We start from the raw sequence: 14740 nt of genomic DNA, 5'->3' as shown, positions 1-14740 counted from the left end.
GAACATTCAATGTCATGCGAACATCTGTTACTAAACAGGACTAAATATCCCATCATCCACCTCACACACACCAGTTCCAGATCATCACTAATTGGAAACTCACAGCTGAAGCCTAAAATGAAAATGAATTACCTGAAATATTTATACATCACACTCTGCACATACATTGCTGAGTCTTATTTCCTGTAAGTGAGCATTATCCTTGTCTTGCCTTACCATGCTTTTGACCCTTGTATTGTTTATTGTTTATGTTGTTTTGGTACCTGTCCTAACCATTCGCCTGTTTACATCGATCACTTTCTGGATTACTTTCGTGCTTCTGTCTGCTCCTGTACTGACCTTGCCTGTACGATAAATCACAAAATAAAGCTGCATTAGCATCCTCAATAGTCCACAGTAAAATAAAAATGTGTCATCCTTTACTGTTAAATCTTATATTGTGTTCCACAAAATAAAAAACTGGCTTGGAATAAGTCAAGGATGATGACAGTTTTCATTTTAGGGTGGCCTGTCCCTTTAAATGACAGACTTAAATATTTTAAATTAACTATACCTTTATGTAGGGCTTTATGCATGTTATTCTAGATCACCCTTACATGCAAGATTTAATTTCACCCCGCACAAAATTAGGTGAGGAATCCCCCAGTGAAATGGCTGAAAAAAGAGAAAAGAACTAGCTTGACTCAATAGAAAGCACATAACATGAACAAACACAGCCAAACATAGCAGCAACATGAACAGGGGTTACATAAGGTCCTTATGGGAGGAGAATGTGGGACCAACACAAGTGCTGCAGTGAGCTTCCCTCCATCCCTGCAATCCCATCCCATCAGCATCAAACACACACATACAGCCAACACAGAGTAAATGGCCAGGATTTACTTAACGCCCCTGGCTCAGAATGGCTTGGAGGTTGGGAACTTCCTGTATCCTCTCATCCTGGAGAGAATTCGCTTGTCCTGTAGCTTCAACCTAATTCAACATCTTGATTTAGTACCAAGAGAAGCATAAGCATCGATAAATAGCAGCTTACAGTGTTGGACCAAATGGACTCCCGCTGCTTCTTGATTCACAATTGGAATACTGACAAACTTAAGTATTTGCTAGTAAGAAAGCCTGATGAACTGTCACTAGCGAAAAAGAGCAATCAATCCAGGTATTAAAACAAAAAGGAAAGGGCTGCTATGACCTTGCGTTTGTATAAACCTCAATAGATTGTGTGATTGGAGCTCGGCTGGAATGTACCCTCGATAGTGGAGAGATCATTTTCTTTGATAGCCTTAATTAATTCATTGATTTATTCTGCGCTCCAAAAGCTCCTTAAATCACTCGGCAGATTATTATCTCACCAGTACACATCAAACGTGTGAAATTTGGTGTCTTATGTGTGGTAACGAATACACCCGCAGGTGGAAACTAAAGAAATAACATTCAAAAGCAAATCAAACACAGAAAGTTGCTATTTAGGAAGAAAGAAAAGAGGCACGCTTGTTTGTTACAAAGCTTCAGACTGAAGGTACGTTTAAAAAGCGTTTTTCATGCATTGTTATTAGGGCGGGGCAAAAATACATTGATATGTATTTTAAAATAAAATACCAAAAACATACATTAAGTGCATTAAAAACTACAGAATACAACAGCAACAAATGTATCAAAACAAAATACTGTATTTTTGTATTTTAGAAATTACAACAAAATACTTTTAAATGGGTGCATGAAATTTCTTCGCAAAACTTCCACCAATAGGCCTGTCTGATCAATCCCTTCACCATTAAATTGACTTGGAGAAGTACAATGTTTGATAGCAACAACTATTCTCGGCCACTTTGTTTACCAATAGGGGCTTGTAACCCAAACTCGTGTTTCTCTGAGTGACAAATTACAATCCATACATTATTTGTACAGTATATTCTCCCAGGATTCTTTCAGTTCTTCTTTAACTGGAAGAGTCTGAGATTACCTTCTTAAAAAACACCAGTACACCATCTTTAGGTATTTTATATTTCCTAAGCTCCTCTGCATTTCCACCTGCAGCACTGAGACTGATGATGTTCTGAAGCTCCTCTTGTTCTTCAGGACTAATATTTTATTCCATCACATTTCTTAAGCAATGATGCTGAATTGTACACTATACAGCCATTATTTATCACTGATCATTGCATTGCTTTGTATACTATTTTCAATGGTTGTTGACTTGCTCCTCAATATACCCAATATACCTCTACTTTCTTTAAACATAATTTCCATCCATACTCCAATCACTGACCACCTTCTTAAAAATAAAACAGTTTTTTTTCCTGATCTTACCTCAAGCTTAGGCAAATAACTGAGAGAGCACCAATCAGAGGCCTCATTTTTAGGATGTCATTATGTACCGTAGACTTTCGGAGAAGTATTTTACAGCATTTGTAATCAACAAAAATACAAGACACTAAAGTATTTTGATAAAAAAATATTTACCCACTTTCAACAAACTAGGGCTGTGCGATTAATTGAAATCATATGGAAGAGGCGATTTGGACATGCGTGACTTCGAAATCGCCTTACAGCACGATTTCTCGCAGTTCGGTATTTCAACCAATTATAATGCAGATCGCTTAGAGTGCAAGAACAGGGGATTGAATAGTCTGCGCATACAGGGAGGATACAGGGAGTTCAGCACAGGAGGACTTGGTGCCAAAAAAGTCAACATGTGGTATGGGATTAAGTTACCTTGGATACAGGAAGGCTGATGTATGGCAGAAACGGAAATTGTAAGTCAGTCATATATTGTGTCTAAAAGTGCTTGGAAAGCATGAGCGCGCTGCTTTCCTCAGCATTTTTAACATGATTTGCGGTCACTTCTTTGTCGCTGCTCAGTGACCATCAACTGTTTTCTCAGAGGATGACAACTAAACAAAATATTGCCGAGGTTCCAATACAAAGTTTTATATATGGAGAGAATTAAAAGCATGTGGTGTTTGGGTGTTATGAGTTTGTCTGAGCTAACTGAAATGTGTATATTCCATGCAAAGTATGAAGCTGATCGCTCAGTTCTTGTTACATGACTGGTGCTGCATTCTGAGAAGTAAAATTTTAAAGTTTGTCTGAAAAGGGATGTTTTCAGTTGCGTGCACCTGGCATGCAATATGCGAACGGCCTCAGGGCAGCAGCACAAAGAGGTCTATGATCTATGCATGACAAAACATATCCGTGAACACACATGCAACTACTTCTGATATTTGGTCAAGCACAACATCAGAGCCTTACTTGAGTTTGAAAGTGTGCATGCTAACACACTCACACACACACACAGAGACAGACAGAAACAGACAGACACACACACACACGTTACAGGTCTTTGATAAAGATCTAATTGTTTTTCTTTTGAAATATGTTTCAGATTCACACTGTAAACACAGATTCAGTCAGTCTGTGACAAAATCGTGATTAATATCGAAAACGCAATATTGTTCAAGAAAATCGTGATAGGTTTCTTTTGCCCATATCGCACAGCCCTACATCAAACCTATCAAATACAAATCACAAAATGCTATTTTGTATTTGAAATACGTATATCGTAAATACTGCCCATCCGTGATCGTTATAATCGATCTTTGGGGAGGACCACCAATGTTACTTCACTCCTGGAACAACACCTTACACACTCTCAGATTTCTGAGGTGGGTTCTGACGGACGTATCAAGCCATCTTTATTAGCCTAGACCCCGGGAGAGAGAGTAATGGGCACAGCCCAGCAGCGTGCTGCTATCTCTCTTAGACAGCAGACCGTGGCCCCCTCCGTGGCCCTATTTAAAAGGCACTTATATTTTCGCTTCAAGGAACGCAGTTTTCCACTATGGCAGGAGATCATTGATAGCCTCACACACACCCAAACAGAAAAAAGTATGAGGGGGGATAAAAAAAAAAAAAAACTTCCTCATTAGAATTCCAACAAGGTGGATGATTGCCAGTGGAGACTAATGTAATTGTCATGGCAACTACACAATGTACAAAGATCCCAGTGGAATTACTCAGATTTTCCCCTTCCCCCTTTCCCGAAAAGCCACCAGTTTAAAAAGAAACCGAAGACATTTCAGTTCTGAAATCTGAGATAAACTGACAAGCTTTATTTATAGCTTTATATATAATTTCACTGCAGACGACACAACTGCATGGGTGAAAAATAAAGAAACAACAACAAAACAACAAAACCATCAGGTTCCAGACAAAAATCAATTATATATAGCTGTCAAATTTTATAGAGGAATGGTATGTACATGAAAATTAAATGGGCTAAAAGAGCATGTCTTTAAGGCAGACGTGGAACAATAGAGAAAGAAATGGATTTTCTGCATTTGCTCAGGGTGTATGTTTAGCCTCCCTCTGTAAGTGAAGCAGCCAGACGGATGCAGAGGCTGGAGGAACAGCCACAAGCAGAGGGCACCGCTCTCCTCACCCATTCGCCCACTCTAAGGGGAACCAATGTGATTACTGCATTACCCTCTGGCAACCCTGCTTGAATTCGGAGCCTGCCTTTAACCAGCTCACTCGTTGAAAGACTGAGAAACAGACAGAAAGAGAACAAGACAGAGCAGATAATGGGTCAACAAAGGAAAATGCAAAGTGAAAAGAATCATCTAAGCAGTTCTTTTTGTCGAACTCTTAATCTGCGTTCTGCATCTGTGCATGGCTGATGTTCTCAGTGTGAACGGAAATACTGCAGGCTTTGCCCTTTTTCAGCAGTTTATTATTTCAACAAAATAAGCAAGGAAATTAGCTGAAATTAGATTAATCAATTCCACCTCCCACAAAATGAGGTCCACTGCACTGTCAAACAGCTGCGTGAGAGCATTCGAACGCATGCGTATGTGTAAAGAAATCACATTAATGTTTCCGAAAGCCGCTCTTCAGCTTACCATTAGCAGTTTTCGGAGAGTCCAGCACAGAGCTGAATTGGCGGCGTTATTGTGCCTTCATTAAGCTTATTGTGTCAGCAGGAAGAGGAGAAAAAAGGAGCTATTTTAAGGGATTTATGCACTCTGTGCTTCTATGGGCGGGCAGTGAAACTCCAGGCCAGCAATACCTCCTTTCAGAGCGCTACAAAGGAAATGTAATTACCTTGATATGGTGGCAAAGGGAAAGGGCAAACTCTCAATATGCAGTAAATGCACTCATGCTGAGACCAGGCAGGGCTAATTTGCTACTGATCTGTAGGAGTTTTTCCTCATTTCTCCCCCCGCCACCAATTTTTCTCTCTTTTCACCATTCTTGGAAAAACATCTGTGAAGGAGCTGTGATCCTCTTCTGGGTTACATGTCAATGGTCTTCTCAGCCCTAGGACAGTATCTACAGTTTGGGCGACCGCAGAAATGCGACATGCATATTTTAAAAAGTAGGTATGAAAGTATTACTCCTTTTGAAAAGAAAGACACTCACTATAACCTCTTGTTTGGCCCTAGGCATTCATGTTGAGGGCTCATTTGCATGAATATTTTTAAAACCACATAAAAAGCACTCAATGGTTAATAAGAAGAAACTCCTAGAGAAGTTTAATTTAAGAATGCTAATTAATTCACTTTTTCATTAGCCTCCATTTCAGATTAGGAAGGCTCTGAAGACAGAAGAGCAGAGAGAGCACAAGGTTTTTGGAGAGTGCGAGTAAACCGCCAATCACTCCTGCAATTGAGACAGATGCAATTACATTTTCCATTGATAAGCACAAGTGGTTTCATTATTCTACAAGCGTTTTTCTTTGTTTTACCCAATTTCAAAGTCAAACCAGCAAATTTGTAATATAATCCCAACATTGTCATTTTGGTAGAGCATTTATTGGAGAAGCTGGGTAAAAATAAAGATCATCAATCCACATAAAGCTTGACCAATGTATTCTCATTTACAAACAAGCAACATTTTGTTTTACTTTGTTGATTAAAAACATACAGCGACGCTCAATCACAAATAACTCTTTAGAGCTGTTTATCAGTGAACAAATATACCAAATAAAATTGCGGTTTTGATACAGTAAGGCCAATAAATTAATAAACAACCATTTTCAATAATAAAACTGTCTAGTCTAATTTACAAATATATAAATAAATCAATCAATATAAATATATATATGTATAATAAATATATAAATAAATGTTATATATATATATATATATATATATATATATATATATATATATATATATATATATATATATATATATATAAATAATTTTACACTTGATTTTTAGACACTTTTAGCATGTACTAAAGAAAACAAACAAAATATAAAATAATTTTGTATACATATAAAATAATAACATATAAAGGTATCGCAACAATAGTATATGAAGAGCACGTGATACAAGTAAAATGGACAAAATATTTGTATCAGCTTACTTCAGGAGGATTCAATATTTTGAAAAACATTACGAGTTTTTTCTTAACTACATAGGTTAGTTTTTTCTAATGCCAAATAATGAGAGAATTCTTGAAACCATAGTATAATAGGAGGGCTTTCAATAGTTTTCCACTGATGACCAATAAGTTTTGCATGTGATAAACAGAAAATCAACATATTCTTGTTTGAGCTAGCAAAAGACCTTAACAGGAAGAATATATATATATATATATATATATATATATATATATATATATATATATAGTATACAAAGTTTTAGACATTTAGAAATATATATTTTTTTAATGCCATGGATAAGTTTAGAACTTTCTCCCAAAAATGTTCAACCACAAATATTTTTGTTTATCAAAAACGTGCTGCACAGCCCACCCAGTTTCACCTGATTCTTGCATGTGACTCTTAAGATATGAATCATTTATTAATTTTCCTTCAACGTAGTTTCTAAATCAGAGGTCGCTGTAGTGGATTAAAATGCCGACTATTCTGGCATATGTTTTACACAGCGGATACCCTTCCAGCTGCAACTTGAAAACACCCATACACTCTCGTTTTCATACACTATGACCAATTTAATTTATTCAATTCACCTAAACTGCTTGTCTTTAGAATTTGGGGAAAACTGGAGCAACCGGAGGAAACCCACGCAAACTCAAAGAGAATATGCAAACTCCACAGAGAAATGCCAACTAACCCAGCCAGGACTCGAATGAGCAACCTTCTTTCTGTGAGGTGACAGTGCAACCCAATAAGCCACTGTGCCACCATAGATATGGATCATTTAATAAATGAATAAAAAAAAACTACCAGTTTAAATCAATCCATCTTAATATGTTACTCCATTTAAATTTACAACACTAGCAAAGAGAAAAAAACTGTATGCAAAAAAATACAATATTATTACTAGTAGTGTAACAGATCACAAACCTCACAGTTCAGATCATATTATGGTTTTCCTGGTCATGGATCGGACCATTTACAGATCAGCCAAAAAGAGGAGGAGACATTTGCTTTCCATTTATTACAAAAACCCTACAGCAAGAAACTTTTGGTTTCATAAAATAAAATGACGAAATAAAAATCATAAAATATTCAGTACTATGAAAAATCAATGTTGTTACTATGGTTGCTGATAACATTAATATATAAATGTAACAATTTGTACAACCCATATTTATTTTTAGTCTCATAAAACTTCATGTTTCCTTACTAGAAGTATCAATTAAGAATTATTTACTGGCATATTTTTGATGGCTGGTTGTCAGCACCTTTTGGTTAAATAATGCTAGTGCTGCCAACAACTTCCACTTTTGAGCACATGACGGTGATTTTAATCTTTACCATAAACATCAGTGGTTATATCTAAACTGTATCTAAATTGTTATCCCAGTAATACTGTGTTATTTGACTGTTTGTAACTTTATAATGAACTCAAAACACAAAAGACTGGATCTCTTTCCTGATTTTTGCGTTTTTCAATCACAAATTTGAATGCAGCGATTAGGATTAATAAACATATGTAAATCACCATCATTTATAATTTATGTTGTGTGGGTGTTGAGATCCTGATCTTTTAATGATTAATCATGCAAATTACCCTGAATGCATAAATGCAGGCTAAACAAGTAAAGAGAAAGAAAACAACTTTAATAACCTAACCGTACGTTCACACCGAAAGCGGCGAGAGCGTCAAAGTAGCCGGAAGTCATTCATTTTCAATGAGAGCCGGCGGCGATAGGCGATGATAAGCGGCGAGGAGCAGCGCGGCGCGTCTTCGCCGGCGTGAGCGTCGAGGAGAGTTGAAATGAAGTCAACTTTATGGTAATGAGCTATGACGCGGTTCGGCGGCAAGCAATCAGAATAAAGACGTCCACCGCTTGATAGTAGTTCAGGGAACACAGACCTGTGAACTTTGGTTCCGACCACAGTTGTTCCCAAGGGTTTGATTATTGCGGTCGCCGGATTTCCAATTATTTACAATGTTTTCTTACAGGAACATACATTAAATAAGTTACTGGCGAGTTACTGATGTTCATTAATGTTATATAAATTTATCTTTAAAAAGCGGGAATCTCACGCGATGTGACAGTACAAAACAGTACTGCTGCTTCAGGATATTTCAGACATATGGACACATATTGGAAAAATAGAGCAAAGCCACACCACATGCAACTTGATCATCCATTGTTATATGAATTTGATAAGAAGTGCGCAACATTTTCACGCTAAAAACATGTCTTATGCAGGAATGTAACTGATAATGCTGCAACGGCTCCTTTAAGTACGAGATCAATGTAGCGAGTTTTGACACTCTCGCCGCCGGAGCTGAAGGCAGACAGCGTTGTCGCCAGGGCGGCCAGAGCGACCTTGGACGCTCTCGCCGCTTTCGGTGTGAACGTACGGTAAGAAACCCATCACATCCAGAATAACCTACCACAACTTCTTCCGTCATCATCATATTTTACAGGAAAAGCCTAAATGCTTCCATACATGTGATTTAAATGACCTGAGAGGTGATCTCTCAGCAATAGAATTTAGGATTAATCTACAAGTAAATCCACAGGTCACATGTTCCCCAAACCGTGATTTGTGATCCGTACAAATCACAGATCCACCGTGATCTGTTACACCCCTAATTATAACAGAAATATGAAAATAAATAAATAAATAAATTTAATTAAAAAAACTTATGAATCCAAAATTGAATAAAATCTGGAAATATATTATTAATATGGCACTGATGACCAGCCTTATATACTAAAAAACAAATATTGAAAAAGTAATATTGTTGAAACAACGGCAGATTCTCAAGCAGGTGCGCAAGAAACTTGTTGGTTCAGATGCCTGTGCTCCAGGCGAATAAACCCAAGGATTTCTGTTTTAGCAACCAACATAACATCCTTTATCAACTCCCAGCTCCAAGGCCTTATTTTTCTGACCTCAGCTTGTCTTATACTATCAGTTACAAGCAAAAGAAAGACCGATGCCAAGTGATCAGCGCAGTAATTCAGTCGACAAATGCAGATAAGCGCTCTACTTAATGAGAAAGAAAGGATGTACAGTGCAAAACGGCCTTTAGATTTATTCAAAACAAGTTGATCAGCACAACGAGGATGAAGCCGAGACACATCATAGAACAATAAGAAACCTGAGATTCCTCAACGAGAGAGAGAGAGAATATGACAGAGATGGAGGGGAGAACGATAAAGTAAATACGAGAGAGAGAGAGAGAGAGAGAAAGAGAGAGAGAGAGAGAAAATGCTGCATTCTTGTAACTCGAGAACTGTAAGAATGTGTGTGCAGCAGGTATTTATGGAAAGGTGATGGCAGATAGTTGCTCTGGTAACGGCGACAACAAAAGAGAAAAGCAGAGAAGTGGAGGAAGAAAAAGGAGGGGGAAATAAAAAAGCAAAACAACCACAGGCAGCGCTCAAGGTGTGATGGCACCAGCTCTGCGTACCACATTGCCATGGCAACAAGCGGCGGGAAGAAATGGCGGTGTTAACATTCATTCAGAGAGGCAGCACATGTCCATCAATCTCGAGCGCATAAAGAGGCAACAGCACGTCTGCTAATGGTGTGAAGCCTGCAGGGCGCTCTATTGTTCTGCTATAATTATGCCAAAAAGGACAGGAAAAGGGTGTTGCTCTTTTCTTCGCAAAGGGATCTTAATACAAACACCGAATTAAAGGGGAGTCTTCGGTTCATCTCAAGGTATAAAAGAAGAACAAACCTGACAACAAGCCCACCCTCTGAATTTTGTTTTCTTTTTCAAATGTTTCCCAAATGATGTTTAACAGCGCAGGGAAGTTTTCAGAGTATTTCCTATATTTTTTTTTTCTTCTGGAGAAAGTCTTATTTGTATTATTTCGGCTAGAATGACAGCAGTTTTTATTTCTTGTAAACCATTTTAAGGTCAATATTATAAGCCCTCTTAAGCAATTTTTTTTGATCGTCTTTACAACAAAACATTATATAGTGTCGCAATATTTAATCAACTCTATTTGACATCTTCAATGTCAAAAACTGAAACAATTTATTGGATGCGAATGAATAATTTGATTCACAGAATTCTGTTCTCCTAAATGCAATACAAAGGGTACAACCAGGAGATGTACAACAATTTGTATTTTCTGACTTCAGCTTTTATGCACAGCTGACAATAAACAGGTGGAGTTCAGTGAAATCCATCACTTGCCAATCATTCTGCAGTCCTCCATTGGTCGCACCCATACATACATCCTCTTTTTCTACGAATGTTCTGCTTAACAATAAAAGCATAAGACTTTTCTGTACTGCACATATTCTGTTCAGTTTTAACACCTTTCTGCTGACTGGAAGTTTCTGCAGAGCTAAAGTTACTTTTGGAAAAGCGTGTATCCACTTCTGCAAAAATGCTTTAGAAAAACTTCAGTTAATATATGACCTTTAAATGACCAATACAAATAATTGTTTAATGAAAAGAAAAAATATATATATATATTCCTTTTTCCCAACAAATGATTTGCCTAATTAAACTAATTAGCCTAGTTTAACCTTAAAATTGCACCTTCTAGTAAACTCACCATATCTAGTAAAATATTATGTACGGTCATCATGGCAAAGATTAAAAAAATAAATTAAATAAATAAAAAAAAAACTGTTATAAGAAAATAGGACTAGGGATGGGAACCGAAACTCTGAACTTTATCAGTATCGATGCTAAATTGTAAAAGACCGAAGCATGAAAAATGCTTGTGTTTCCGGCAAGAGCGTTAAGTATAAAAGCCTTCACAGTTCTTGGCTGTGCGCACACACTGTGCTAAGCTGTATTTTTATACCTTCACCTGGCGCCACATCGCGTACCTCCGCTAACTGCATGCGCACCTCAAGAAATGGATGAGGCTTTTATACTCGCCATGTTCACCGTTGTGATATTCTTTAAAATGACAGGGGACAGTCAAAAGAAACTGACCGTAAAGTCAGACGGATAAACTGAGAAGTAGAAAGTTTCCGGAACTACGTTGTATCAATAATATCATTCAATATTTTTAAACTAATTATTTTTATTATTTTTATAAAATATTTTAATGATTTTAAGATTTTTTTAACCACTCAAGATTTTTTTTATCAAACTTTGATGCTTTGAACTTGCTTTTCCTCATATCTCGGGCAGTTCTACCTATTAAAGTTTATTAAAATATTAATGACAGAACATGGGCTGCTCTACAAATATATTTTCTATTATGGCAAGAATTAAAGCAAAAAAAGTACACTTACTAAAAAATACAGATGTTTTTTTTTAGATTTAGCCTGCTCCACAATTGACATTACTGTCTGGCTAGTTTCTGTCCTATACTTATGCTAAAAAAGGCAATATTGGTCCACTATTCCTGAACATTATCACCAATAAAGCCTAAAAAAAGGGCATCAGTCAAATCAGGCATCAGCCCTATAAATCAATAGGTTCAAATATTTCTTTCCAGTTATCAAAGAAATAATTACATCCTTAATTATAGCTTTGTAACTAATAAATTGTTTTAAATATTTACATCGGTGTAAAACCTGTAAATAGTGGAAAAACATTCTGTAATTGTGTACCTGGGTCTCCAATTTTGCCATGGCCATTTTTGGCTTTAATAAACGCATCCCTCAGGTTTTTCAAAACTTTAACAAAAACATTCCTCCTTTCCCATGACTGTTGCAATTTCTAGCCAAGAATTATTGATCTGGTTATCTCTATGATCACGGATCATAAAGATGTCTGTACAGTCGTACCCGTTTCAGTTTCAATCTTTTCAAAGTATTTCATATTTAACTCTAATCAAACACGTCGCTGGTTAAACCGTTTGCTCAAGTCTCAAAAAAATATCATGCGCACCACCAGCTAAAATCATTCCGTGTGCTCCAAAAGCGAACCTCCACAAACACATCGATGATGCCACATTCGCCTCGTGTACTCTAGTGAACTAGTGAACGCAAAGAGCAGGGGTGGCCAACTCTGTTCCTGGAGAGCCACGTTCCTGCAGATTTCAGTTGCAACTCATATCAAACACACCTGCCTGTAATTATCACGTGGTGTTCAGGTCCTAATTAAATGGTTCAGGTGTGTTTGATATGGGTAGCAACTGAAATCTGCAGGAAGGTGGCTCTCCAGGAACAGGGTTGGCCACCCCTGGCATAGAGAATAAACCAGGCTTTAAGCGACAAAGCCTTGCGCGCACACAGCTTGTAAGCAAAACTCCAAAACTGTATTAAACACAGTTAATTCCCAAAACAGTTAACTGATTTGTTTGAATGCGTTAATGGAAAATCATAAAAATTCTCATTTAACTGCATTTTGCAACTCAAAGAAGGTATTTTCAACTGCAGGAAGCACAAACCAAGAAAGGTCCCGACTTCTGATAGAAAAGTCAAGCATGTTGATTTTTCTCTAGAAGAATGGTTAAAAACTGGTAATTTTCCTTCAAACTATTGTACATTTTTTTACAGAAGAAAAAAAAATGTTTTATAATTATTGATTTTATTTTATTTTACATTAAAAAAATAATAATAAAACAAAGGGTTGTCAATTCTGTTCAATTAGTAGTTGTTGTTTTTTTTCACAAAAAATAAACACTTAAAAAAAAAAAAAAGGTACAGATGGGAACCGCTAAAGTACTAAACCGATAAGTAGTATCAAAAAAAGTATTATCACAGTTAAAACTTTAACGATACCCATCCCTAATAGGGGCTGCACAATTGATCGAAAAAAAGATCACAATCTCAATTCGACCCTACACAATTCAGCTTTCCACTATTCTTTCAAGGTCAGTCCAGAAGCATAGAGGCAGTAACACATTGTCATTCTCTTGTTTTAAATATGTTGCTCAGCAACATGGAAACCTTCAAATGGCATTAAAAGTGTCACATATTACATTTATATGGTATAATTCACCCAAAAATATCATTTCTGTCTAAATGTAATGACGTATTTGCCACTGCGAAATCACACGAGCTGATGCACTGTTTGTTTACTAGGGAGAGGATATGCGAACGCCCACTAATGTGGTCTACTTTAGTAAACAGAACCTGCATAGGCTGTGAATAACAGGTATAAAAGCTGTAAATGTTCAGATTGTTGCACAGAATGATCATTTGGGAGCCACGCAGGAAGCATTTGCATGTATGTTTTTTTTTACCTCGAAGTGACGACAGCCATGACGAGCGCACTCAGCAGTTAAAGTGAAACCAAAAGCACGCATATAATTTAAATGATCATATCGTATTTTAGAGTTATTACGACAAGCATTTGATACATTAAAATAAATGTTTAACTCTGTCACTATAACTACTCTAGCCTATAATGTTGAATATAATACAAGAGTTAATCTGATGACAAAATATCTCATTTTACCCATAAAAAAATCATCTAATTATGTTGCAAGCATATGTCTCAAACATAATAATTTAACTTCCGAATTATTAATAGTTGTATTGTGATGCAATTCCTTTACTGTGAATTAACAACGAGGACAAATTCTAATTTTAACCAACAGAGGACCTACACATAGGCCTGATATTATTGTTTTATATATATATATATATATATATATATATATATATATATATATATATATATATATATATATATATATATATAAGCTTTGGGAGCAGAGAGAGGAAGGATCGGGATAGGACCTCGAGTCGGAAATCTAACTCAGGTCGCCATGAGCATCATGGTGCCATATGTCGGCACACTTAACTACTAGGCTATTGGCGCAGACTGATTCTCATTTTAGCCAGTTGTTAAGCCTTTAAATTGAACTTTAAGCTGAATAATAGCATCTTAAAAAATATCTAGTAAAATTATGTTGTGTCATGATGGCAAAGATTAAAAAAAATCAGTTATTAAAAAAACTATTATGTCTGGAAATGTTTAAAAATCTTCTCTTCGTTAAACAGAAAATAGGGAAAAAAACAGGGGGGCTAATAAATCAGGAGGGCTAATAATGGAAGACTTCAACTGTATGCACGCACACAGGGGCATCCCACGCACCCTTTCAAAGAGACACCAAAGGCGGACGTCCCCGCTTATCACTTTGTTGTGATAATCTTTTATAAACACAGCCCTGGGCATGCTGATAAACTCCAAGCACAACATTCAAGGTGAGTTCTCTCCCTCTCTCTCTCTTCCTTCACTCCTTCCTAGGAATTCCATTTTTTTCCATTTGGTCCGTTTGCTGCCACACTCTGTCAGCGGTGGCAGGATGACTGGGCGGAGGAGAACCGGAGGAGGTGGAGAGAGGAAAACAAGATGGCACAGCGGCGTGAAGGTTATGACTTTGAACGTGCGTTAGCTGGGGACCACAGCGCATACACACCGACACGCCA

General features: G+C 36.9%; 2 protein-coding genes across 17 annotated transcripts in view; one reads left to right on the top strand and one right to left on the bottom strand.

Moving 5' to 3' along the window:
• hmbox1a (homeobox containing 1a) overlaps window positions 1–14740 on the top strand; it is a 664927-nt gene that overhangs the window by 490937 nt on the left and 159250 nt on the right. The window lies entirely within an intron of this gene.
• Window positions 1–14740, bottom strand: part of efcab11 (EF-hand calcium binding domain 11) — a 109254-nt gene that overhangs the window by 62020 nt on the left and 32494 nt on the right. For 2 of the 16 annotated variants that reach the window (XR_015512554.1, XR_015512555.1), the window contains exon 6: window positions 264–344. Coding sequence is in view for 2 of the 4 variants with exons in the window: in XM_087289002.1 (XP_087145128.1) it covers window positions 4355–4541 (187 nt within the window). In the remaining 2 variants the exon portion in view is untranslated. 16 annotated transcript variants of the gene reach the window in all.

Source organism: Danio rerio, chromosome 17, assembly GCF_052040795.2.
Source record: "Danio rerio strain M-AB ecotype USA chromosome 17, GRCz13ab, whole genome shotgun sequence".
Classification (NCBI taxonomy): domain Eukaryota; kingdom Metazoa; phylum Chordata; class Actinopteri; order Cypriniformes; family Danionidae; genus Danio; species Danio rerio.
The sequence above is the reverse complement of the archived record's forward strand: the minus strand, read 5'-3'. Positions and strand labels throughout refer to the sequence as shown.